This window comes from Penicillium hispanicum (genome assembly GCF_028827665.1).
Source record: "Penicillium hispanicum strain IBT 35686 chromosome Unknown utg000005l_segment0_segment0, whole genome shotgun sequence".
NCBI classification, from domain to species: Eukaryota; Fungi; Ascomycota; class Eurotiomycetes; order Eurotiales; family Aspergillaceae; genus Penicillium; species Penicillium hispanicum.
In genome coordinates this window covers 813,773-838,493 of record NW_026623197.1, presented here as the reverse complement: position 1 = coordinate 838,493, position 24,721 = coordinate 813,773, and the positions used below count along the sequence as shown (strand labels likewise).

The 24,721-nt window shown below is 53.1% G+C and overlaps 8 protein-coding genes across 8 annotated transcripts; 3 read left to right on the top strand and 5 right to left on the bottom strand.

The window, feature by feature from the left end:
- Positions 1–45: 45 nt before the first annotated feature.
- On the top strand, positions 46–1,326 carry N7459_005763 (Subtilisin-like protease 2; the record flags this gene model as incomplete). The annotated part of the gene is made up of 1 exon (XM_056944947.1): positions 46–1,326. The coding sequence occupies one exon, from the start codon at positions 46–48 to the stop codon at positions 1,324–1,326; it is 1,281 nt and encodes a 426-aa protein (XP_056799282.1).
- Positions 1,327–2,416: 1,090 nt separating this feature from the next.
- Positions 2,417–3,726, top strand: N7459_005762 (agmatinase; the record flags this gene model as incomplete). Its single annotated transcript, XM_056944946.1, has 4 exons — positions 2,417–2,504; positions 2,566–2,651; positions 2,707–3,406; positions 3,461–3,726. The coding sequence occupies 4 exons, from the start codon at positions 2,417–2,419 to the stop codon at positions 3,724–3,726; spliced, it is 1,140 nt and encodes a 379-aa protein (XP_056799281.1).
- A 94-nt stretch (positions 3,727–3,820) lies between these two features.
- N7459_005761 (Zn(II)2Cys6 transcription factor) lies at positions 3,821–5,707 on the bottom strand (the record flags this gene model as incomplete). The annotated part of the gene is made up of 4 exons (XM_056944945.1): positions 3,821–4,645; positions 4,713–5,350; positions 5,403–5,572; positions 5,625–5,707. 4 exons carry the CDS (start codon positions 5,705–5,707, stop codon positions 3,821–3,823), a joined length of 1,716 nt encoding a protein of 571 aa, XP_056799280.1.
- Positions 5,708–7,233: 1,526 nt separating this feature from the next.
- On the top strand, positions 7,234–9,290 carry N7459_005760 (uncharacterized protein; the record flags this gene model as incomplete). The annotated part of the gene is made up of 3 exons (XM_056944944.1): positions 7,234–8,335; positions 8,406–8,851; positions 8,907–9,290. 3 exons carry the CDS (start codon positions 7,234–7,236, stop codon positions 9,288–9,290), a joined length of 1,932 nt encoding a protein of 643 aa, XP_056799279.1.
- Positions 9,291–9,804: 514 nt separating this feature from the next.
- On the bottom strand, positions 9,805–12,752 carry N7459_005759 (M1 family metallopeptidase; the record flags this gene model as incomplete). Its single annotated transcript, XM_056944943.1, has 3 exons — positions 9,805–9,930; positions 9,997–12,373; positions 12,424–12,752. 3 exons carry the CDS (start codon positions 12,750–12,752, stop codon positions 9,805–9,807), a joined length of 2,832 nt encoding a protein of 943 aa, XP_056799278.1.
- Positions 12,753–13,522: 770 nt separating this feature from the next.
- N7459_005758 (high affinity methionine permease) lies at positions 13,523–15,443 on the bottom strand (the record flags this gene model as incomplete). Its single annotated transcript, XM_056944942.1, has 5 exons — positions 13,523–13,919; positions 13,976–14,138; positions 14,196–14,965; positions 15,025–15,256; positions 15,329–15,443. The coding sequence occupies 5 exons, from the start codon at positions 15,441–15,443 to the stop codon at positions 13,523–13,525; spliced, it is 1,677 nt and encodes a 558-aa protein (XP_056799277.1).
- Positions 15,444–17,647: 2,204 nt separating this feature from the next.
- On the bottom strand, positions 17,648–20,696 carry atg1 (serine/threonine protein kinase ATG1; the record flags this gene model as incomplete). The annotated part of the gene is made up of 3 exons (XM_056944941.1): positions 17,648–17,808; positions 17,864–20,495; positions 20,571–20,696. The coding sequence occupies 3 exons, from the start codon at positions 20,694–20,696 to the stop codon at positions 17,648–17,650; spliced, it is 2,919 nt and encodes a 972-aa protein (XP_056799276.1).
- Positions 20,697–21,661: 965 nt separating this feature from the next.
- Positions 21,662–24,419, bottom strand: N7459_005756 (putative phosphatidate cytidylyltransferase; the record flags this gene model as incomplete). The annotated part of the gene is made up of 2 exons (XM_056944940.1): positions 21,662–23,790; positions 23,849–24,419. The coding sequence occupies 2 exons, from the start codon at positions 24,417–24,419 to the stop codon at positions 21,662–21,664; spliced, it is 2,700 nt and encodes an 899-aa protein (XP_056799275.1).
- Between the last annotated feature and the right edge of the window lie 302 nt (positions 24,420–24,721).

Below are 24,721 nucleotides of genomic sequence, written 5' to 3'. Positions count from 1 at the left end.
GTCAGGAGGCGTCGCCCTGGATCTAGCTACTCGGCCCATATCGACATGATGCTACTCGCTACCGCCCTACCTCTTCTCCTCCCTCTACTGTCGTCAACTACCGGGTTCCCTACTACCAATGCGGTACCCAATACCCTTCATCAACGCGGCTGGGGCAATGAAGGCTTGGTAGAGAACGTTACAAGCGACGACCCGCACGAATATTACTACGAAGACGAATCCGGCGATATTTACACCTCGCATCCATGGAAGCGAGACGATACAAATGAGCTCGTGAGACGCGCTAGCGGCTTGGTTATAAGAGACCCCACCTCACGCCTGGAAATGCGGTTCCCCTCGCAACCTCGTGGAGCAGACTTACAAAGTCTCAAGGACTTTGCGTACCTTGATTACGCTGGATTGGGCGCCAGGGTCTATGTCCATGATAGTGGTATAAACGAAAAGCATAGCGAGTTTACCGGAGCGCTCCCTGAAGGGGTAAAGCGAGGAGGTAAAGTCGACATCCTCCAACCGAAGAAAACCGCATCTGGCGCCAAAATCCCGACAGTCAAGGGGGATCCTGATGGACACGGCAGCTGTGTGTCAAGTAAAGTTATCGGCACAAACTACGGCATCGCAAAAAGCGCCAGTTTGACGGTGGTCCCTTTTGTCGATCTCTATAACGACGCTTACATGCTGGCTGGACTACAAACGATTGTCGATGACATCAAGAGCAGGAAGAAGAAAGGTAGCGGGATTTTTGGTTCCAGCAAAATTCCTTTCTGGGCTGTGGTCAACTTGAGTTATGGCCTTGGACACGAGGTGGACGACAACCCGGATCTCCTGGAAGAATACCGGAAAAAGTATCTGGCCATGGTGAATGAAGGTGCTCTTCTTATCGGGACTGCTGGGAATGACGGCAACCAATACCTCGTCAGCGCTTACCCAGCCCGATTTGCCGAGGAGGATGCTTTCAAAAACAACATGATTGTGGTTGGATCAGTAAATACGGATGGTCTCCGATCGAGCTTCTCAAATGTCGGCTCGGTGGTAACCATGCGGGCTCCTGGAGCCGTGTCTGAAACAAACGGAGTTCCACAAGCCCTTAAATGCGCTGGGAGTACTGGAAACACGGTTAACGCAAGATGGGGGACTTCGCTGGCATCGCCCCAAGTGGCCGGTCTCGCGGCGTACCTCTACTCCATCGACCCCAGTCTGCGAGGAAGTACTGCGGCGCAGAAGATCAAGGCTAAGATTGAGGACCCAAGCGAACGTGGAGCATCATATAAACGGCCGGGCTCTGGGGATCTCAGTATCTGGAATATGCAGTACGGAACTTCTTGCTAAGTGGGATCATTGTTCCTTTTGTTTGATATGATGTTGTGTGGTGCACGACTGGCATGGAAACTATGATTACCTTAATCCCAACACACTTCCTTCTGATAATCAACTTGACATCGGTGAGCGGGGTAGAAGTGACGGACACGCGAACCTTAGAATTCAAGGGTCGTAGACTTTGGTTGCGAAGGAAAGGGCGGAGAATGTGATGTCAAGCAATTGATGCTGCGGACGTAGATGGCCTTTTCACTGCGACGATTAACAAGTGTGTATTAGTATTTATACGTGGTCTCTAATCCAAGCCTTAGAATCGTGCGTCGGCCCCGAACGAAGCTGCAAAAACATTGCTCTATGGGGGAAGGAGGCATCACTCCCCCGAGCTGTCCAATAACAACGAATACCGAGCCCAAGGTGAAGATCCCTCGCACGTACGATTCAGTCCCGCTCCCAGCCACGTATAGGCCTAGCATCCTCCGTCAAAGAGTTGCTAGCTTTGAGATCCCAACTGGTGACGACGTAGTTGTTCGACAAGGATCGCAGGACGGCACCTTCTCACATCATTGCATGTGGCGACAGGGTTCCAAGGTGCGCCAAAGACTCATAGAAGAGGCCCAACTCGACCGTGGCAGGGATGTCTTTTCTCGACCAGGAGTAGATAGGATGTGGAATTTGTGAGTTGACATCACCAATGGTTAGGAATGTCGGTGTAGCTAGTTAACTATGTTCCAGCGATGGCAGGAAGTCGACTAAGCAGATCAGTAAAAGCGGCGAGCGAGCAGTCCCAACTCGGCATGGTCGCGATCACGCTGGTTCCTTCCTCATTCGGCTGCGATAAGCGGGGTTTCTCCGATCCGGGGAAAGAGCGGAATCATTATGGAATATTATGAGAAACGGCGATATGCCAGTCGCTATCGCTATCGCTCTTCCTATCACTACTGCGGACTCATTCCGAGTCTCCATGACGCTGCGAAGAGGCAGGAGCCAGCGAACCCGCGAGCAGCCCCGCAATGGCAGACGCCGAAATATAAAGCGAGGCCGACAGAAAGATGCAGCGCAGGAGGAAAAGTGAAAAAGTCTCTCGACGTGTCTCATTGTTAACATGAAGCTGTCGCCGGCATACCTTCTGCCCGCCATCCACGCGGTGGCCGCTCTCAATGTAGGAGCCGACTATGACCGTCCCATTGAAGGTTGTTCCCCCCTCCACAGCATTGCATGCAGATTGGTCTAACGAAGATATACACCCAACAGACTTAGACAAAGATCTGCCGTTTTCGCAGCCGGTCACCTTCGCCCATCTGGAGTGGCAGCGATGTCTCGCTTCCGACCATGAAACTGTTCGTCCCCTCTATTAACATCACCATTCCGTGGCAGCTAACCACGAGTCAACAGCCTCTGGACATTGCCATCCTCGGCTTCCCCTACGACACCAGCACGTCCTACCGACCCGGCGCCCGTTTCGGTCCGCGCGGGATCCGCGCGGGCTCGTCGCGCGAAAAGAAGGGCCGTAGTTACAACCCCGTCTGGGGTGTCGATCCGTTCGAGGAGGATCTCAGCATCATCGACTGCGGCGATCTCCCCATCACCCCCTTCGATGCCGCCCACGCCTTCAAGCAGATGGAGCAGGGATACCGCCAGGTCCTCTACCATCCTACCAACTCCACCACTCCCGGCGGATGGCCTCATCCCCGCATCATCAGCCTGGGCGGCGACCACTCCATCGTGCTGCCAATCCTGCGATCCCTCAAGAGCGCGTATGGCCCGATCTCCGTGATCCATCTGGACTCGCATCTCGATACGTGGGATCCGTATGAGGGCTACACCGGCATTGCGTCGGAGCAGTCGGCCATCACCCACGGTACTTTCTTCTGGCACGCTAGTCGGGAGGGGTGCATCAACAAGGGCGCGAGTGTGCATGGTGGTCTGCGGACGAAACTCTTCGGACTGAAGGACTACGAGATCGACACCGAGGTGGTGGGTTTCCACCGCATCGAGGCCCGTGAAATCGATGACATTGGCGTCGACGGGGTCATCAAGAGGACTCTGGACGTCGTCGGCAACAACCCTGTCTACCTGTCCATTGATATTGATGGTATGGTTTCTTCATCTAGGGCTTAATGCGCCGATGCTAACGATGTGAATGTAGTGCTGGACCCCAGTATCGCGCCTGCGACCGGCACGCCCGAGTCCGGGGGCTGGACCACTCGGGAGCTCAAGCGGTACATCCATGGCCTGGAGGGACTGAACTTGGTCGGCGCCGATGTGGTGGAGGTCAGCCCGCCATATGATTCCACTGCAGAGACCACCTCCGTCGCGGCGGCGGATTTGATTATCGACATTCTGGCGGCGATGGTGAAGAAGACAGCACCAACCTTTGCTATCAACAATGGCGAGAGCAAGGATGAGCTATGAGCGATTGATGCGGGACGAGACGATGAAACAGCATTTGGGGAGGAGTTAACCAGTTATTTATTATGATGATCTATTATATGTACCACCGCCCCAATCATATTGGCAAAACCAATTGTCCGGAGCTTTGAAGTGCATCCCGCCAGCATATCCCGTTGGGATGGGCATCCGTTATGGACCACACCTCTTGGATTACGTTCCACTGGCGCCGAAAGTTGCCCAGGTTGTACCTCTGTACTCTCTCCCACCATGTCCGCCACCGCTCCCGGTCTGTGGCCTCGCAAGCTGCAATGAAAGCAGGCCACGACATTGGTGCGGAGAGTCTCTGCTTTTCCATGTCTCGTTCCTTCAGAGTCTCCGCTCGCGTGAGGCTTTCCCAAACGTTGGCGACCTGGCTTCCCAGGTCAATCAGAGGGTGATGCTCCACTGCTCGACAGTAAAAGATCAAAATTGCGCTGTAAAAGGCATGTGCTTGGCAGCGAATAATTTCCATCATTTTGCGATCTGACTTGATGAGCACGAAGTCGTCTGGTTGAATCTTCCACGTGAAGAGGTTGAATCTGAGAGCGTGGCGTGCGTCTAGAACCGACTGTGGAATCTCGAAATCTTTATATAGTGCAAGAGCTTCCGCAATTTGACAGGTCTGGTGCAGAAGATTGCCAAGCGCGGGAGTGACCCCGTAGATGTATTCAATATCTCTGTCTTCCTCATTGAAGAGCGGCGCCTCGAGACACCAGTCATCGATTGTCCACGACCGCGGCTGGAGATCCACTGACGTTGTCCGCCCAAGAAGAGTCAAAAAGCGGCAGATTAGCCTGACCTGACGGCTTGAGCTGTCGGCATCTCTTGCAAGATGTAACTGTCGTAGTTGCTGGCAGCCTTTTAGGTGGATAGGAAAATCGCTGTCTTCTCCCGTCATGGTCTACGCAGTGTTAGTCAAGGGTCCGGTGGAGAGGGATAGCCCTGGCCCCCGGGTAGGGATTGCTTACATCAATGGTGACCAATGACAGCATTGCTGTCAATTGTACCGTGTAGAGTTGTGAATTTTCGGGTTGGATCAAGGCCGAATTCAGAGCTTGCAGTGCTTTGGTTCTGTACCGAAGGCCTAGTTTATGGAATCGCTCTGATCCCCCGGTGGCATTGCGTAGATGGAATGCAGCCGACGATAAGAGACTGTGAAATATTGCGGTAGAGGCTCCGCACGATCGGTTGCCATTCTGGGCAAGAAATAGATCGGGGCGCCCTTCCAGAGCGAAGGGGACGTAGGTGGTGCGCCATGGATTGTTGGGGTGCAGAACTGGCTGAAGAAGACCGGCAACGTGGTCTTTGTAGTGGAACAACAGAAGGGACGTTTCTGGGTCTTGGAATAGTGGCAGGGAGAGTTCAAGATGGGGTGATGAGAGTCGCTGGGAAGTTATCGTTTTCCTCTGTATGGGAAATCGACCAATATCTTCCACATCGTGGTGTGAGGGTAGCTCAGGCTCAGTATGACTAGAAATGCTAGACTGCACCTGGAAAATGGAAAAGGGGCCCATGCAGATTGTGTTTGATGGTGCCGAGACAGTATCAATGGCCGTGAGGATGTGATTGATCTGGCTGTCCGGCAAAAAAAGGGAACTCGACTGATCTACAATTGGCTGTTAGCAGCCACATTGACCAGTACAGGCTCTCCGACCAACCTAGCTTGATCGTCCTGCGCTGAAGTGCTGGAAGGTCTTGTCTTCTCCCAGTGACCCAGTACAAGGTCACGCCGTAGCCAGCGCATTCCAGCCCAGCTCGCTCGCAGATCCCACAGCCATTCTTCTTCCGCTCATCGCATTTGATCTTGCGGGATCTGCATGTCCAGCACCTGTATCATGTAAGCTCGTGGCCCCAACACTAGTGTCAAGGCGATGCGGTACCCCGTATATGTCACAGATTTGGACTTCCCCGGTCGACCATAGCTGCGGGGCTTGCGGGACGGACAAGGCTTGCCAGACTGCATGACTCTAGAGACACTAGCACTTAGGAATGCAAGTGTTCGTCAGCTGGAAGTTGCTGTCTCTCGTCAATCCAGGCTTATCGCTGGGCGTGGATGTTCGAGCCAAGCATGGCGGCTTATCATGATAGCGGGCGCTATCGCCTCCGCCGATATAGGAAGGCGCCAGCGAGGCCTGCGATAAGCTCCGAGATCGCTGCTTCCTTATCGCCGCGGGAACAATATTACTATATAAGACAACCTCACTATATAAGTGTCTAGCGAGTTGCTAGAGACTGCACCAAACCACGTTTGGATTTCATCATTACGCTGTCGATTCCCGTTCTCAGCATGAATCTCGCATTTCCACCACCTCCTCCAAAGCGAGGGCTGCATCATAGCCAACCCTTCAAAGCTCCACCAAAGCAGAAAACGTCAGACAGTCACGACAAAGTCACGACGACTTCCTCCATGGAGATAGATGGAAGCAAAACTCGCCGATCATTCAAGAGCCTTCTGTCGAGGAATCAGTCCTTTAAGAAGGCAGCCTTCGAGAAACGAGAATCCGTCCCCTGTTGATACCGCGTTGCTATCCTGTCAGTTGTCCGTCTGTATCCCGCTTTATAAGCTTCTTCTGACAGTTTAAGCAGAATATACATTAGATATGAAGTCATGACATTTCAAGCTTACCCTGTTTGATCTACGATCTAATACCGGCGTTGTTGAGATAATGTTTCCTCGTCCTACGAGGTGCATTTGTTATCAGAGTTGTGCCAACGAGTGGAAGTGTTGAAACTGAAAGCAGCGTGCTGAAAGCTTTTTAATAGCGGGACAGACAAAATCATTAAAGATGGCGAGTGCTGGGTTCGAACTCGCGGCAGTGGAGCGCAACTTTAACCTCACTGTTGCCAAATCGGGAAACTGCGAATAACCTCATACAATGTCACCTCCACTTCAACGTCTTGCTTATATATGTATCAACATTATGGTATCAAACTAAAAACTTCAAAAAAGATGCTACGCATTAGCCGCGTATTCCGCCCGCCCCCGGTTACTACCTTCACTGACCCCCGCAGGACCCGAACCATCCTGGGGAATGCCCTCGTAGTTGGCCAGACCCGAGAGCCAAGTAAGTCTAGTCGGCGTCCCAACTAGACCACCATGCAGTGAGGCGTTACTAAACGCCCTTTTTTTAGGGTCAAGTAGGAAGAGCTCTCACTTTTAATATGAGTTTTTCCCAGCACAACAGAGCTCTGGGTGGATATCCAAGTTGTATATGACTCTCCCCGTGAATCAAGTTGAGAATATCCTATTCTGCAAGCATCTCAACGTGAAGAAGCGCGTCAGCTGCTACTTCTTAGGATGAAGCGTGTCCCCACCTTTAAATGCATGTGGTCACATCCCAAACCACGTCGCTACCCTAGTTACTCGTTTTTCTCAATCCGTTTCCCATTTCACTGGTCTCCCTACCTTAGATTACATCTCTGTCCTTTCGTGTACTCCACTGCACTACTCTAGCATCCTCCATCTTACCATCCCTGAGCGACAGCGGAATGTCCACTCGCAGAACTTATCCATACACGCAGGGCTCTAACTTTGAGATGGCCTACGCATCTCCTGCAGAGCAGCACCCAGAAGAAAAAAGCACCCAACTCAAGCAGAAAAAGAAAGTTGCCGGGATCTTCTTTAGCGGAACAGACTGGGTCCTAGGCGATGGCCGGAAGCGAAGATATCGGGGCAGCAGCGACGACTGGAACGGCAATGTGATCAAGGAAAAACATCTCTTCAAGGAAGATCTGCGAGTTGGAGGCCCCTGTCTGTGTGAAATCCCAGTGGAAAGCATCGAGCTCCAATCCAATCATGCGTTGCACTACAATTCACCCCGAGCGCGTGCCCTTCGCCCCCGTATTACGACGATCCTGCAGAACTACAAAGTCTCGATGATAACTGTCTCCTTCGTTGAGAGACTCCCAGTCTTCAACGATAACCCAGGGCCCGGGCCCATTCTCACTCTCCTCGTCCTTGCAAACCGCATATTTGGAGAGAAGACCTGGCTCGATTGTGTCTGGGACCTTCGATTGCTGTTTATTAGAGAGAAACTTCACCATGTATCAGTCGAGATTGTCGATCCTCGAGCATTGCGGCCGCCTGCGACGTTGCCTGTGCTGCGGACTGACCCAATCTTCAACGAATGGAATTCCGTTTTGAATACGATCATGCACACAATTAATCTTCGTGATATTGAAGCTGTTGGGTGTTTTCGACGCGGCAGAATCGATGGCCGTCATCTGACAGATAGCCCTACGGTTCTGATCATCGTGGATGTTCAGAGCTCTCAGGATTGGAGACCGACCCGGGAACAAGTGGTCAACATCCTCAACAGACGTGGATTGTCTATGGTGGCTGTTGAAATTGTCAAAGACCGAATTGACCAGACGTGCCAACCTCTGAAGCGTGGAGTGCGCGCTGAACTTCTTAGCGGACGGCCACTTCCAGGCCAATCTGTGAGTCTGCATGGGGCAGATGGTACAGGATCACTGGGAGGCTTCGTTGAAGTGCTCCATCGCAGGACAATGACAGCGGATGTCTATGCGATGACGTGTTTCCACTGCCTCGATCCGGACGATAGAGAGATTCCCGCCGCCCATATTGACTGTGAGTCCACATCAACGCCATCCCCCAAGCCAGGTTATCTATTTAAAGTTAATTATTGACTGCCATTCAGATTTCCAAAAATGGCGGAAGGAAGGCGTGCACCTCAACGACCCCGATGCCAGACGTATTCTCGTCGTCGATCATCCCAGCGAAGGCGCCAGGCTTAGCCAAACCATCCAGTCACAGTCGGAAATTGACCAGATCCAACACTCGCCCCTCTGGAGGGTAGGTGACCAGAAGAGCCAGAATGGGAATCTATCTGATATGCCCCACGCCGAGAGGGAAGCGTACAAGCTCATGGAGACCCGTCGCACACGACACGCGGACTCGATGGCGCAGATGGGCGAGTTCTTTGAGAGCTCTCGCCATAGACTCGGCTTTGTCAAAGCAGCTTCTGGGTACAAGTTGAAGAAGATCTACACTCTCCAACCAGGTGTTGCCCCCGAGTTTCCTACCGCCATCGACTGGGCGCTCATTCAGATCTCAGCTCCGGGTCGAGAGCCAATTGAGAACGTTGTGAGTGGTCGAATCAGGGCTCATCCCCTGCTCTCAAAAAACTAAAATGATCTAGCTGAACGATCAATACTACCTTGGTCCTCATGCCCCGGCCGAAATCTTGGAGCAGCTGCATGGCCAACCGGTATCCATCGACGGATGGGCTTCGGGGCGTTCGGTGGGCTTCTATAGTCACCTCAAGATCTGCAAAAGGGTTGGGAGGCCCGGGTCTCAGAAGTCGTTCTCGCTGGAGCATGTTATTGTGGGAAACGCCACTGCTTTCGCGACTTCGGGTGATTCGGGCTCGTTGGTCTTCACTGGGCCTGAACATTACGTGGTTGGTATGCATGTTGCCAGTCAGCGTGTTAATCCAATTAGCATTTTCATCCGCATAGATGATCTGTTTGACGACATCAAGGCTCATATCGATGCGAAGGAGATCCGAATGTATCACAGTTGAGGTTGTCGGTGGAGTGATTTCAAGTTGGAAGCAGATATGTTCGTTGAGGAACAAGGTTGGTCAAGATTTGAGAGACGTGGAGATTTGGATGCTCCTTAGTTACTTGGTTCGAATTTGCTACCTAGAGACTTTATGCTATGTCGAATTTGACTCTTCTGTCTGGTTCAAAAGTGGAATCGATCGTGATGAGTAGCTCTAGGCCTGTACAACTCGCCTTATGCTCACTTGCATGGCTACAAATGGTAATGATGCCAGTTCTACCAAGGTCTGGAAGAGTGAGGGGAGCAACTATTTGAGATCTTTGTGTATTCGTCACTATGCAATGCTCAAACACAGTGAACAGATCATATCTGGGATAAGAATAGAGTAGAGAGCCCTGGAAGCAAAGCACAGCCCGTGTGTTACCATGGAACAAGTCTGGCTCGAGTCCGACAAAGAAATCCCGAAAGACAACCGCTACTTACGAACAGAGCACCATGCCGCCGACTCCTCGATAAACTAGTCAACTCGGAGATCATAGCTTGCTTTGCAGATACTCGTTCCTGCTCAGCCAGGCCTCGACATCGGCACGATCACGCTGGAGCCAGTTGACCTTGGCACGGATGGCATCAAGGCTCTGCTCAACAGCACGGTCGTATCCCTGCAAAGATATTTTGGTTAGCTATAAGTGTACATGGAGACGGACTTCATAACGAAAGAATCTCACCTTGGTATCCTTAGAGGCAAAGAAGTCGGTCACATCCTTCAGTTGGGCCTCGGTGCAGAAACTAGCGGTAGTCAGCTGCACAACAGTGCCCAGCATACCGAGGGACGGAGGCAGGCGCTGGAAGATAGTGTCCCAGTTATCCTTGAGCCAGGTCCAACGAGCCTCAATACCAGGTTGGTGGCTTCGAAGACCGCCCAGGGGCATATAGATATCCTGGTTCTTGACCTCATCGCCCATTGCCAGGCCGAGAGTGCGTTCGATGAGAGCAGCATCGTCGGCAGCACCAAGGCAACGCAGAGCAGTAGTCTTCTCATCCGAGGTAGGGGCGTGACGGAAACGGTCAAGCACGACATCGTACTCCTTAACACCACCGTGCTTCAGGACGATGGTGAAGACGCTGCCACGGATGTTGGGGTGGATGGCAGAGATGTCACCAGCAGCGAAGCGGGCGAACATGTCCTGCGCAGCCTTGACAACAGTCGGGTCCTCGGCCATACCGGCGGAACCGAACATGAGGGCCTTGAACTGCTGCAGAATGTGGTCATCATTGTCGGAGAATTCCCAGCCTAGCTCGTGGGCCTTGGAAGCGACGAGGGAACGCTGGAAAGCCTTCAGAGCATCCTTGGTCTTGCTGTCCTCGAAGAGCCAGGCAGCACGCAGAGTGCCAATGCGAGCAAGGATCTCGTTCCAGACAACAAACTCGGATTCGGTGTCAAGACCTTGAAGCAAAGACAGGAGACCCGAAGTCTTCTGATAACCGGAGGCAGCCAGGGCACCAGCGTCAGCGATCATACCAGCACGGTCCTCGACGGTGAGGAGACCATCCCGAGCAGCCTTGCCGAGTTTGTTCAGGCGCTCCGGTGAGTATGAGGTACGGTAGATACCGGAGTGATCCGCGTTGAGCTTGAAGAAGTCCAGGTCAGGAACCTTGAACTCATGCTCACGCTCCGTCAGCATGGTATTCTCGTCAACTCCGCTCTGGGTACGCAGACCCAGCATGCAGGGGTACAGAACCTTGTCTTCCTCCGGACGCACGTCACCCGTGCGCAGGAAGCGGTTCTGCTTCAAGCTGATGGAGGAAGAGCTAGGGTTCTCCGTGACACTGACAACGGGGAAGCCGACATTCTTGGTCCAGATATCCATGACGGACTGGACGGGCTTGCCACTAGCGTCGGCCAAAGCAGCCCACAGGTCGCCAGTCTCGGTATTGCCGTAGGCGTGCTTCTTGATGTAGTTGCGAACACCCTGCAGGAACACATCCTCGCCCAGATACTTCGAGATCATGCGTAGCACGGAAGAACCCTTAGAGTAAGAGATGGCGTCGAAGATCTGGTTGATCTCATCGGCACGCTTGACAGGAACCTCAATAGGGTGGCTGCTACGCAAGGAGTCAAGCGACAGGGCACCCTGGAGGTTATCAATGACATAGGTCTGCCACACCTTCCATTCCGGATAGAAGACATTGCACGAGTACCAGGACATCCAGGTAGCAAAGCCTTCGTTAAGCCAGAGACCGTCCCAGAAATCCATCGTCACTAGGTTACCGAACCACTGATGGGCCAATTCGTGCTGGACAGTCTCAGCGATACGCTCCTTACGCGAGGCACCGCTGGTCTTCTCATCCAGCAGCACATCGACGATTCGGTAGGTGATCAGACCCCAGTTCTCCATGGCTCCCGCGCTGAAGTCGGGCACTGCCACCATGTCCATCTTCGGCAACGGAAATTCGCTGTCAAAGGCCTTCTCGTAGAAAGCAAGGGTCTTTGCAGCAAGCTCCAGGGAGAATCGGCCGTGTTCGATATCCTGGTCCGGGGTAGCGTAAACGCGAATGGGAACACGGAAGTTCTTGGTCTCGACGTAGTTCAGGTGTCCAACAATAAAGGCAACGAGGTAGGTCGACATGAAAGGAGAGGTGTTGAACTTGACGGCCTTCTTAGCTCCTCCTTGGACATCGGTTTCGGACGCAACATCCATGTTGCTCAGACAGGTCATGCTCTTGTCTGCCACCAAAGTGACGGTGAACTTGGCCTTGAGGGCGGGTTCGTCAAAACACGGGAAGGCCCGGCGAGCATCTGTGGGCTCCATCTGTGTCGAGGCAATATACTTGGTCTCGCCATTAACCTTGTAAGATGACCGGTAGAAGCCGGCCATGTTGTCATTGAGGATGCCGGTGAAGGTGAGCTTCAGCTGGGCATCGGAGCCCGCCGAGAGCGCCTGGCTGAACTTGATAGTAGCGACCTGGGCATTCTTGTTGACAGAGATCTCGGGCTTGGATTCTACCACCGATCCCTGCGACAAAACCTCTGCGCTGTGAATGTCGATCTCGTTGGAGTTGAGAGAGACGAAGTCGGTGTCCTCGTTCACCTGGAGACTGACGCTAGATGTCAGCAACTGATGGTTCAACGTGGGAATCATTGTAGGACGTACTCAATGACAACAGTGCCATCGTAGAGAAACTTCTCAAAGTTCGGCTCAAGTGTGAGATTATAGTGCACTGGCTTGACATTGGTGGGCAGGACCTCACGGCCCTGGACATTGGTCGAGCCGGAGGCCTCGTCGCGCCGAGAGCTACACATTCTGCGGTAGGAACAGTAGCGCTTGGAGGTCTGTAAAAGGGGCGAGCGCGGACGAAGACGAGTGAACAGTCTCGGAGCTGGAGCTGATCGAGGGGCGGAGAGGAAGAGGGGGAGGGGAGATCTGGCGGAGGCGAGCGGTGGCTTTGCTTGAAGCAAGGCTCTCGTGGAGAATCGGCGCATCGGCGGTTCCACAAACCCCAATGAGGGGAGAAAAGAGAAGAGAGAAAGAGAGGAACGGGGGCAGCCCCAATTATATTACTGTACAAAAGTAAAATCGAACAATGAAAGCGCCAAGGGGGGATTCATGGGCCGGAGAACAATCGCAAAAGAATGGACCCGGCAGAACGCGGGCGGTGGGCGCCTCGGCGTTGGAGAATTGTCGATCGCCGCGTTTTTCCGTTTTCCTTTTCTTCCTTTAACCTCACGCAAGTTTCTCCCCAGCGCATGCCCCGACTCCACGGCAGACGACGGCGAAGCAGCTCTGCTTCGGTGGACTGCTTCATCTTGCAAGACTATGCACCAGTCAGTTTGAGGGGCTCATGACAGCTTTGCTTTCGTGGATGGGCTTCCATAGAGGACTGGGACATCATGCACTTTGAACACTGGGCACTTGGCTACTCTTATGCTGTTTACAGCGGTTCCCAGCCCAATGCCATCAGATGCCGCTTGTAGTCGAGTCGGCCGAACACCGTCAATCGAGCCTCTGGTCGGCTCTGCCCGTCCCCACTATGTTTCTTTCCAAGATTCCAGGAGAGCCCAGTTTATCTCGATCGAAATTATGTTCTAACGTCTTGATTTTATAATTGTATTCGAGTTTGCTGCCTCTATATCTTGTTATCACCTACCCACCCGCGCAGATGCTCAAAGTGTCTTTTACACCAATTGTGCATGCATTCATGGGTAGTATCGCAATAGCAATTTCGCAACCCCTCGCATTTTCCCAAGCCCTCTTACAAAGAGTCCGCTGAAGTTCGTGGCAGTCGAGTGAATGCACTGCGAGACCATCCATCCGCATCCACAGTCGTCTCCTTGACCAGAACATATCCACCAAGCCAAGGCAGCAGCACCGCCCAGACAAGATAGTAAATGGCTCCCAGACCAAACACACCCAGAGCCACGACGCAGTGCAGGTAGTATGGCAAGTCCTCGTAGACACTTTGACCAGCACTGGGTGGAATGTATGGCGCCACCACCAGATAGATGTTCGACAACAAAAAGAAGGCCGTGACGGGCAGGGTGGCGCGAATCCCAGGGGCCCAACCCGGGAATTTGTCCTTGTTGAAGTAAATGTAAATCAGACCAGCAGAGACAAATACATTGATAATGGAGAGTGGATATGAGATGAGACTAGGTTGGGCAGTTAGTACCATGACAATTCAAGGTCCAAACAGGCCGGAACTCACTTGAGAAGGAAATTATAGGCATCGCCTGGGGGTGGTGCCAACATGATAATGGCTGACACCAGGTAGTGTTCCAACAGACCTGCTGCAGGGGAATGGAACGGCCAATTGCTGGCAAAGACTTTGGAGAAAGGAAGAACGCCTTCACGGCCGAGCTCTTGGACAACTGCGGAGGACATGCGATTAGCGCTTAAGAACCCAAGTGATCGAGACAACCACTCACTTCGACCCTGCGAGAACAACACGGACAAAACATTCCCAAATGCCGATAGAGCCACGAATACTGACATGACTTTCTCAGCCTGCTGGCCGAACATGTTGCCGAAGAAAGTGGCGGCCACCACAGATCCCGACGCCAGCATCTGCTTTTTTGGAACTGCAGCGAAATAGGCAATGTTGACAAGCATGTACAGAATTCCAACAGAACCGATTGCAACTGGGGCCGCAATTTTCAGCGTCCGTACAGGATTCCTCGTCTCACTCAAAACCTGTGGAACCTGTGAGTTATACTGTCGTCCAACATCCACTGGGAGAACACTCACATAATTTGCATTCGAATAGCCTATAAAGGACCAGATAACATTATACAGCGCCATGACAATGCCGTATCCACTTCCGGTCGTTCCCTCAAAAGCATTGCTGAAGTTGTGAGGCGTCTCGACTTTCGTGTGGCCCGCCAGTGCAACCCAGCCGGCGACAACAATGAAGACTATAATCACCAGCTTAACAATTCCCAGCAAGTTAATCAAGCGAAGGCCCCATTTGACGGCAACGGCATGAATGAGAAAGGCCGCTGACAGACAAGCTAGTCCGATACCACGTTGGTTCCATCGTCCAACTTCGACATCGGCCGCGTTGAGTATGTATTGTCCGAACACGACACTATTGCTAGCGGCCCAGCCTAGCAGGAAGGCATATGCGGCGAACATTGCTGTGGCCAGGAACTTGGGTTTCTGGTAGACGTATTCGAGGTAGTTCTTCTCGCCACCATTCCTAGCATCACGCATTGCATTAGTAGTGCCTTTTTCACCCGAGGTGCTTTTTATACATACTTGGGAATTGCCGTGCCCCATTCCAAGTACACTGCCGTGCCCGCCATAGCAATGGCAGTGCCAATCACCCACATGAACAAAGAGAGACCGACACTACCGGACAGCTCAAGGATAGTGCTCGGGGTCGCAAAGATACCTGTCCCAATGACCCGATTGAAGATCAAGAGCGCGGCACTGAAAACGCCGATCTGGCGTCGATTCTCTGGCGATGCGTCGAACACGTTTCCTTCGTCTGCAAACAATAAAGTTAGAGAACCGTCGACATAAATCATGGATCTCATTGGAATTCATGAAAAAAACATACATAACCCTGAAATGCCATCAGCACGGCGTGGTCCATCTTCGGCAGGATTTACATCAGCTACAAGAGACCCTTTCGAGTCGGCAGACTGAATAGCCGGCCCAACGGGTTCAGCCATACTGCAAGATGAGAATATAATTCTATTCCAGCAACAAGAGTCAGCCGCCTTGATGCTTTGAACCAAGCCTGCTTATAATACAGCCTGGCTACGGTTAGCAACGGCACATCTATAGATGGTGTGCTAGCGCTAAATGTGGTGCAATACGGGACCCGTCTGGGCAAATGCTACCCTGAGAACAAAATCCACGGCGACAGTTACTTCTGAATTTGCTTTGCGATCCTTCGAGAACGAATATATGGCACGAATCGCGTCGAGCGATGATCTAGGCCCAGTCGACACCTGATCCACATCATAATAGGAACCCTCGGAAATAGAGCCTCGCGATTCCAATTTCCACATGCCCAGCAGGTTCGAGTATAGCTTCCAAGGTGAGTCAATGCCATTCAGCCTCAACCAATTGTCCGAGTAGAAGACGAAGCCAAGATCCAGTCCACGGGCCATCCGAGTGTTCCAGGATGCAATGACAAGCATCGTCGTAATATTTCCGTGTAACATGCGATCTTGGAATGTTCCGCCTCTGATTCCAGATCACCTCTATAGGCAGTTCTGAGTTTTCCAGCTGTCTTCGGTGTGATCCCGGTAACCCCCAGTTGCAAATATCCGTCGACAATGTGATTGAGTTGATTGTGTAGACACGTGGTCAGGGTAATAATAATTTCTCACTTTTAGAGAAGAGATGACGAAGGTACACACCACCATGCTCGGGCGCCATATGTTGCAATTCCACCACCATCGTGACCTCCAGAGGCAATGGCCACAGCTCAGGCGACCTCACTTATGACACATAGAAATCAATCACGCCATTCCTTGGACCTTTGGCTCCACTTGATACTCATAAAAACCCTGCCAAATCCAGGGGATCGTAAATTCTAGCGAAAGGCACCTACCTAGGTAGCTGGTTTAGGTGATAATATAGAGAAAATTACCTAGGTATGTGTCCCTGCACACAGGGTGATGCTCTAGGGCCAAGGGGCCAAGGGTGTAGTCATCTTACCCTTCGGTCGGCCGTATATCTACCAGATAGATTATACTAGATGATCTTATAATACCTAATATTCTCTTCCCCCTAGTCCTCTGTTGCCTAGGTTCCTCTTATATACCCCGGCATTATCGTATAGTAGGCCCCAGAACCGACTACTACCTAGGTAGTTCACTATACATAAATACCGGGTCCAAGTGTATTCCTAGACAGATCGATACTTCTCCCCATAAGCAGGATACCTTTCCCCTCCTAACTAGTTATAGTTATAGTACATAGGTATTAATCGCGTCAAATGATCTCATTCTTGATCATCCGGTACCTTGGGGTTTGAGGATTGGATTAATTTGAACAACCGGAGAGACATCTGATGCTGCCTAGGGGAATAGCCTCAAAGACTAGTATGAGCGAGGAATTTCCACTGCTCTTTCTACCTCGGTATGGAAATTTTCCAATTATATATCGCGGATGCTGCCACCAGACAAGCTTAATAGCGACAGCACATGCCTCGCCAGAGATACAAATCCTATACCTAGGTATGCTTTATCCGATGCTACATGACAGAAGTAATAGCACGACCGAGTTATAATAGAAAAAGGCATTTCTCATCTAATATCTGCAGCACACAACATTAGATATGCAATCCACCAGTCCCAAACGGATCTCAAAGAAATCATAATTTCCGAGGTGTTATGACCGAAGCCCCAAACTCCACACAGTGTGCATCAAGTCAATAATTCAAGAACAAGAAGAGAGAAAGTGAGAAAAGAGAAAGAAGCGGGCGATCAAATGTTTCAAACATTGAAAGAAAAAGAAGAGGAAGTACCAATCTGTATACCAGTAGCCCGATCAAACGCCAGTTCAAACAGCCAGGATTGAGTAATAGATAGGAATAGATTGGTAACGAAAAGGACATGAACTCCTTTCCTTCCCGTGCAGTCGGATATATGGCGGTGCAGTGCACTGAAATTTGGACAGGAATCGATAAAATGGACATGGACATGAAGGCGTAACTGCCAAGGTGGAAAGGGGAAGATTAAAATCTCCTAGGAGATGAAAAGTTGAAGGTGTTCAAAAGGTAGGATGTGAAAGTGAAGCCGTCAAGGGCTTATATAGTATGAACCAGCGAAGGGGGAGGGAAGGAGGCTAGGATGGATGTGAGGATGGGGATGGATGCGACTGCTGGTGGAGAATCGCGTGAGATTTGGTGGGATTCACAAAGTTATCGAGGCGGGGTGGCTCCAGTGGCATGGGAAATAGGGACCAAGTTGGATGAGGGCATGCGGCCACTGCCCATAGTTGGTGTCGGGGCTGATGCCCGCTTCGCCAGAACAGCCAGTTTCTTCCGCAGCGATGTCAAACGACCACGCATGCTGGAAACCACTACAAATGAAGTTAGCTCAAGAAAACTCAAATATAAAGAGGGAATTGAACTCACATTTGACCACCACTTGCCGGTCTTCTCCCTGCAGGTTGTCCAATGGCGCACTATCGCCCGCATTGGAAGCGCTTCGTTGATCGACCGCAGTGCCCAAGCTTGACTTAAGACCATCGTCTTCGAGAACCGCCTCCAACATGCGAATGGCAGTGACATAAGCAATCTCACAGCCTGCGAGATCCTCGCTAGTCAACTCGTTGATCGCGGCGGCCCGACTCATTTCCAGTGCACGATCATACATGAGCTTCTCGGCCGTGACCCCAGGACTGACTACGACATCAGCCGATCCGTAAGAAGCAGCCGTAGAGCCAACAGATTGGTTGTCGGGGTGACTGGGGTGATCGAGAGGCAACCGCTTTTGTCCCTCGATGAGTTTCAAGCGAACGAACTCGGCCTTTTCGAGAACCTCATTAAATCGACTGCGGACCCATTGCACCACGTTGTTGATCCGGGTGCCCGCAACAGTGCTGGTCCCATCGCCTCTGTTTGCTGGGTCGCCATAAGCATCTTCCCGATTCTTGCGCGACCACCAAGCCCCTGCAATATCCATCGACTTTGCAAGCAGGGATAGCGCTTTCACGTATAGAACCAGAGCCTCCTCCGACAGAGTCACAATGGCATCGACTGTCAATCCGTCATCAGCGGAGTCATTGGTGTCAAGATCCGCGCCGGGGACATTGGTATGTGCAGAGGGGGCTAGCGGAATGAGCTGCTTATATTTAACCTCCGCAAACCCGTACACGACGTCGCTACGAGTGGCGCATTCTTCGATCACTTGCACCGTCTTGCAGTCTTCATCGACAACCATGTTGGATTTGGGCCCATCTCCCGTCAGCATCAAACTCGCTTGTGCAGCGGGATAGGCGGGGAATGGATTGTATGCCAAAGGTGGGGAGCGTCCTCCTTTGGTGATAGCCAAAGGAGGCGAGAACCCCATTCCGAACAAACGGCCACTAGCCATGTTCAGGGCCTTCGAGATCGCCGAGGTTGCCGACGTCGGGCTGTGGCCATACCGTCGCTCGTATGAGTGCTGACGTTGATGCGTCGAGTCCGCGCGAGCGCGATTGGAGACGACCTGCATGGCCTTGGTCGTGTTTGCATGAGGTGAAGTAGATGCAATGGTCGGTAGTCCTTGTGTCGTTGCTCGCCGAGACACATTGCCAGTTTGGCCCCGAGGCAAGCCACCCTGGAAACGTGGGCTGTGCGCCAACTCATCGGCGAAAGCATTAACTTCGACCGCACGCTTCTCCACCACCACGTAATCCCTCTCAAATGCCACTTCTTGGGCCGCCCGATCCCGCTCCTCCTGGGACCGGTCCAAGTCCGCTGTTTTTGGAGTCCCTGAGTACGTATTCCGAGCTCTTTGTCGTTCCAACGCTGTTACGGCGGCATTGTGGTCGACCAGTTCCTGTCGCCCTGGGGCCGTTGCATGACTGATCGCACTTGGCCGGACAGGGGGAGTATTTCCCCTCGATTGCTCCCTCGAGACACCAGACGAGGGTCGATCGGCGCTTCCAATCCGCCGCATCGGTGCAGCACCAGGCGGGGTGACTGATTTCTGGCGCGAAGAAGGCGCCCGGTGAGGTGGGGGGTATGTGATGGTTTCTTCTTGGCTTGCAGAGTAGGGGGACTCTCGGTCGGACCTGACATTGAGTGGAAGCGGTTGATGTGGTCGAGACTCGGACTGATATGGCGCTGGGCCCCGACTGAGGTCTACTGAAGAACGTCGAGACTCTTGTGGCGTATCATCAGCCACCAGACCTGGAATAGGATCGGTGAGGACACCGTTGTTAAAGAACTCGGGGAAATTCAAGCGTTCCACGGGGTTCCGCTTCAGAAGCCCACGGATGAGCTTCTTGATATCATCCGACGCTGGGTTCTCCTCAGGGAATCGAATTCGATCTTCTCCCTTCTCGATTCTCCGCAATAGCTCAACATGATTTGTTGCACGGAACGGCGGCCGTCCCACCACCATCTCATAGAGTACAGTACCGACGGACCACAAGTCAGCCTTGGCATCGTACTTCTCGTATCGGAGGATCTCAGGGGCCATATAAAGCGGGGAGCCACACAAAGTTTCTGCTAGTGATGTCGATGGTAGAGACCGAGCGAAGCCGAAATCCGCAATCTTGAGCATCGGCAGCGACTCCAGCCCAGTTGTTGGGTCATAGGAATTGTCACTGCCCTTGTACGGAATAACCTGAGCCACACCGTTCCGGTAAGATGAGGGTGAGGGACAGAGCAAGAGGTTTTGAGGTTTGATATCCCGATGAATCAGGTTCCTCTCCCGCAGGAAATGCAACGCACTCGCGAGTTGCTTCAGGAAGTGCCGGGTCACCACCTCGTTCAACGCACCACCCGGTGGATTCGGATACTTGGCAATCATGTCACGAGTATATCGGTGCTCACCAAGCGTTTCTCGTCGCTTGATGAATAGCGACAAATCCCCCAAAGCACAATACTCCATGACTAGATGGATGTGTGATGTGGATTCATGGCAGTCGATAAGCGCGACGATGTGCGGGTGCTGTAGGCCCTTGAGGATATCGATTTCGGAGGAAAGGTTGTCTTTCAACTTCTTGTTGAGCTTCGATAGGTTGACAGACTTGATGGCTACGTAGGTGCGGGATTTCTGAGTAGCGGAGAGGGTGGGTTAGCATCACTCGGCGTGCAGCAAATAATCAACGCGACGCATCTAACGACTTACCGTATGGACACCTTGGTAGACCGTCGCGAAGCTTCCTCGACCGATCTCATTGAGCCGTGTGTAGCGCCCGACGGCCAGCTCGGGGCGGGACGACTCGCGTGACCTCCGTGAGTGTTGAGACGCCATGGTTGTCACAGAGCGATTACGCCACTGCTCTGATGTCCCACAGAGAGGGCCGCGAGGATATTCGATGAACCAACCACGCCCCCGTCAACCACAACTACCGCAAGGTGATCGAGGACGAAGCACGCAAGACAAGGCCCATCAGGGGAGCCGGCAGGAGAAAGATGGTGTTTGCAAAATGCCGGGAAGGCTGGAAAGACTAGGAACCACCGGGAGAACGAGCGTGGGAAGGGCCTGGAGTGGTGCCGTGGAACTCGACCGGTGAGGGTGGTTCTCGATTACGGCGATGGCTTGATCGATGATGAAACAAGCTCCAGCTGTTGAAGTCGAGAGCTTGCACGCGTTCAGTTCGCACGGGGTTCAGAGAAAGCGGTGAGCCAGGTCGTAAGTCGTGATGTATAACGGCCGAGGGGCGGCTCGAGTTGAATATAAGAGCCAAACTTTGAGAGGGGGCAAAACGGGCAGTCCTAATGAACAAGCAGGATGATGTGATATTGTACGGGCGGGAAGCTGGACCCAAGGACGAGGGGGGCGTGACCGCCGATAACGAGTGACGGGCAGCGGTGAGGCGGTCAGGAGGGCGGCGTGGGTCTTGGGGAGTGGCTGTGGAGGAGCCGGGAGGAGCTGGGAGAGAGGGAAAGGGGAGATGGAGTGTATATGAGAGAGGGGGGAAGAGGGTGAAGGCGAGGTTGGATGGAACGGAGTCCAGGTCGTCAAGAAGTCAGTGAAAAAGGGGGAAGGCAGCAAGCAACAGCATGCAGGCGCCCAGGTTTATCGCGCGATGAGTCGATTAGATAAGACCGAGATCGGCAAAAAAGAGCGGGCGCGATAAACCCCGAAGCTTATCTGAAGGCGGAACTCGCAGTCAATGATGCCATCGTCCATCTATTCGTCGCGAAATAAATATGGTACACAAGATCACAGCCATCCCCGGCGCTGCTATACACAAGGCCACATCAAACCCCCGATCAAACACCCAGACCCCGCACCAACAGCCACAGCACAACGGGCACCACGACGTTATCATTGCAGCCAGTGAGGATCGCCTCGGTGGCGCTAGTCCCCCCAGCCGCTAGCACGGCCTTGCATGCCGTCCAGAGCCAGAAGTGAGTGGTGGATGCAGCCATCCCAGCCGATTCGACGCCTGCCACTGGCCATCCTCCCACCATCAGCCAGGCACGAACGGCTAGCAATCCACACCAGACGGCCGCCGCAAACGCGACGCTGCCCTCCAGCGACTTGCCCCCGCCCCAAAACCATTTCAACCGACCGTACCGACGCCCGACAAGCGAGGCCGCCGCGTCGCCCATCCCAACACAGATCACACCGCTGACCATGCTGACGTCGCGCCCAGACACCTCCCAGCCCGCCCACGGGCCGTGGGTATTGCGTGCGAGGTCGGACTGTGACAACCAGAGTGGAATGGAACACCCTATCAACAAGAAGACGTGGGACACAATGACAGGGCCGCGGTGATCGCGCCCATCCACGTACGGTGCAAGGAAGTACGTCAACGGGCGCGAGATCGGAGGGAGCTGCGACGCCCGGAAGAGGTCCAGCAGTAAGAAAACAGACAGGACCAGCTCCAAAGCCAGGGCGCAGAATGCCGGGTCCACAAAAATCGTAGGGAGAAACATCAGCACCATCATGCCGTGGAACACCTTGCGCCGGGTGTCGACCTCAGCGATGGCGCTGAGCTGGAACACAACGGCCAAGCCGGTTATCAGCACCAGAACGCAGTACGCGCTCAGCAGGAGACGAGTATTGGCGGCCCCAAAGGTGGTTTGGCGCAGGTGTTCGACCCAGCCGAGACCGCACGAGGCAGATTCCAAGGCGGCATCCGGGCGGGGTGGTAATTGAATCCAATACTCGAGGTTCAGCATGAGCACCCAAAATCGTACCGAGGACAGGCTGCCCAACAGGTATCCCACTGCCCATCCAAAAGGGTCCTGTCCTTGCAGAGCCCGCTCGGCCACATACTTTCGAATGGGTCCCAGGATGATCAGGAGTGATGCAGCGTAGATATACAACGCATAAAGCCACTTGCGGACCTGCGCCTGAGCGGCGGTGAGCGAAAGAAACGACGCGACACCTGGTCCCATCAACTTCTTGCGTCGTCCACTGGGTGTAGTGCGAATCCGCTCTTTCTCCTGCACGGCTTCGTCGAACGTTGATATCGTATGCCGCCGCTGCCGTTTCGTACTTTGGTACGTCTCGAAGGCCTGTTCCGCAGTGATATTATCAACCGCGGAAGCAGGCTCTGCGGACGCTGCTGGACCGCGAGCTTCTCGCATAGTTCTGGTCTTGCGAGGTCTAGGGACACTGCTAGGGCCGTCGCTATCCGAGGTAGGTTCATCCGAGGCACCAGCTCGACTTAACCTCTGACAAAGTCGGTGGTCCATCATGTTCAAAATTTGTCGAGGGGATTGGGAGCCACTCGGAGAGCGGCGAAACTTCCAACTGGGAATGCGGGCCAACGCAACCTCCCAGCGCAGTATGTTCCGACAAGAAGCAAATATACACATTCCACCCAGCCAAAGCAAAGCCTTCAAGATCTCGGCCTGGGGGGATGTCGCAAACAAGTACAAATTCAGCAACGCGGTGGTCAGGAGCTGTAACTCAGCGGGGAGGATGCTGGTAGTCAACAAAAAGTCTAAAGTGGGTATCAACGCTTGATGCAAAGGAAAAAGAAGTATCAACCATTCCGCATCGTGCCCGCGAAACGATAGTGGTGTGGGTATTGCATAGTCGAAGGAAATGTGCTCGGAGACGAGGATCGGGACCATGGTAACCATCCAGTGGGGTAAGCTGATGCCATGAATCCAGTTGTGAAGCGGGATGACCGGTGCCGGTAAGGAGGAAAGGCTGAGGATGATGTTCGGCATAACCAGAGCCGGATTATGGTGTGTCAGGGAGAGCGAAACAAAAATCGGGATAAGAGTGGGATATAGAAGAGGAGCCGGGTCGAAGCTGGCGGGAATAGAGAAAAATGAGCGCTTCGAAGACCATACGCATAACCTTCGACTCCTCGATAGGCGGAGGAGAACGGGATAAGCAGCGTACAGCCCGACGAGCAATAGGCCATGGGTTGCCAGTTCTGAAACGCAGTCAGTATATTCTTCCCAATTGAGACCTCGCATATATCAAGATCGTACCTTTCCTCCAAGCCCAGGCGAGTGAGCGCGCTTCTCGCTGCAATAAAACGACGCCGCCCACCGACAGTAAAAGTACAGTCTCTAACAACCGCCTCAGGACTTCAACTCTTCGTTTCCGGCTTAGCTGATGCTTTGCCTCGATTTCTCCCCCCTCCACCTCTTCTTCCGAGCTCCGCCGCGAGTTGCGTGCCGCCGTCCGAACGAACGACGGCCACCGCTGTAGAGACGGCAGCCACGCGTCAGACTCCGCAGCGCCGTTCCCGCCTGCGCGCAGCCCCTTTCGAGGCCGCAGCGGGGGCGCCGGGAGCCCCCTCAATATCCCTGTGCCTTCATCGTCGGCCTCTGTGCCACTGTCACTCGGCGTCCTTGATGATTTCGAGTAGTAAGAGACCGGTTGGAGAAGATCGCCTTGTCCGGAGGGTGTGCGTGACGGGACTGGTCGGCTGCGCTGATAGGGGTGGGGAGACCGAGAGAACTGTCGCAAGTTGTCGGCGATCTCTTCAGAGCCCAGAGCAGGCGTGCTGCTGCGAGGGAATTCCTCTTGTTCCTCCTGGCCCCGCGGTGAACTCATTGCGCCATTCCTAAGATGATGTATGCGTCATGCCGGGGTAAGCTCTGAGCAAGGTCGTGGGGGAGGATCGTGAATGTAGGATATGAATGTTAGACAGAGGCTATATCGTTGCGAACACAATACTGAAGGCCCGAAAATACCTTGGAGGTGGTTGTTGTTACCTTTCCTGAATGCGGAAGGGATTTTGCCTATCACATGCCCCGGGCGGAGAGTGCACCACATGTCATCATTGCCGTTTCTTCGAGTTTGACTAGTTAACTAGTTATGCTGGGTCGAAGCTTCGATAATCGCTTGTCTTTTGA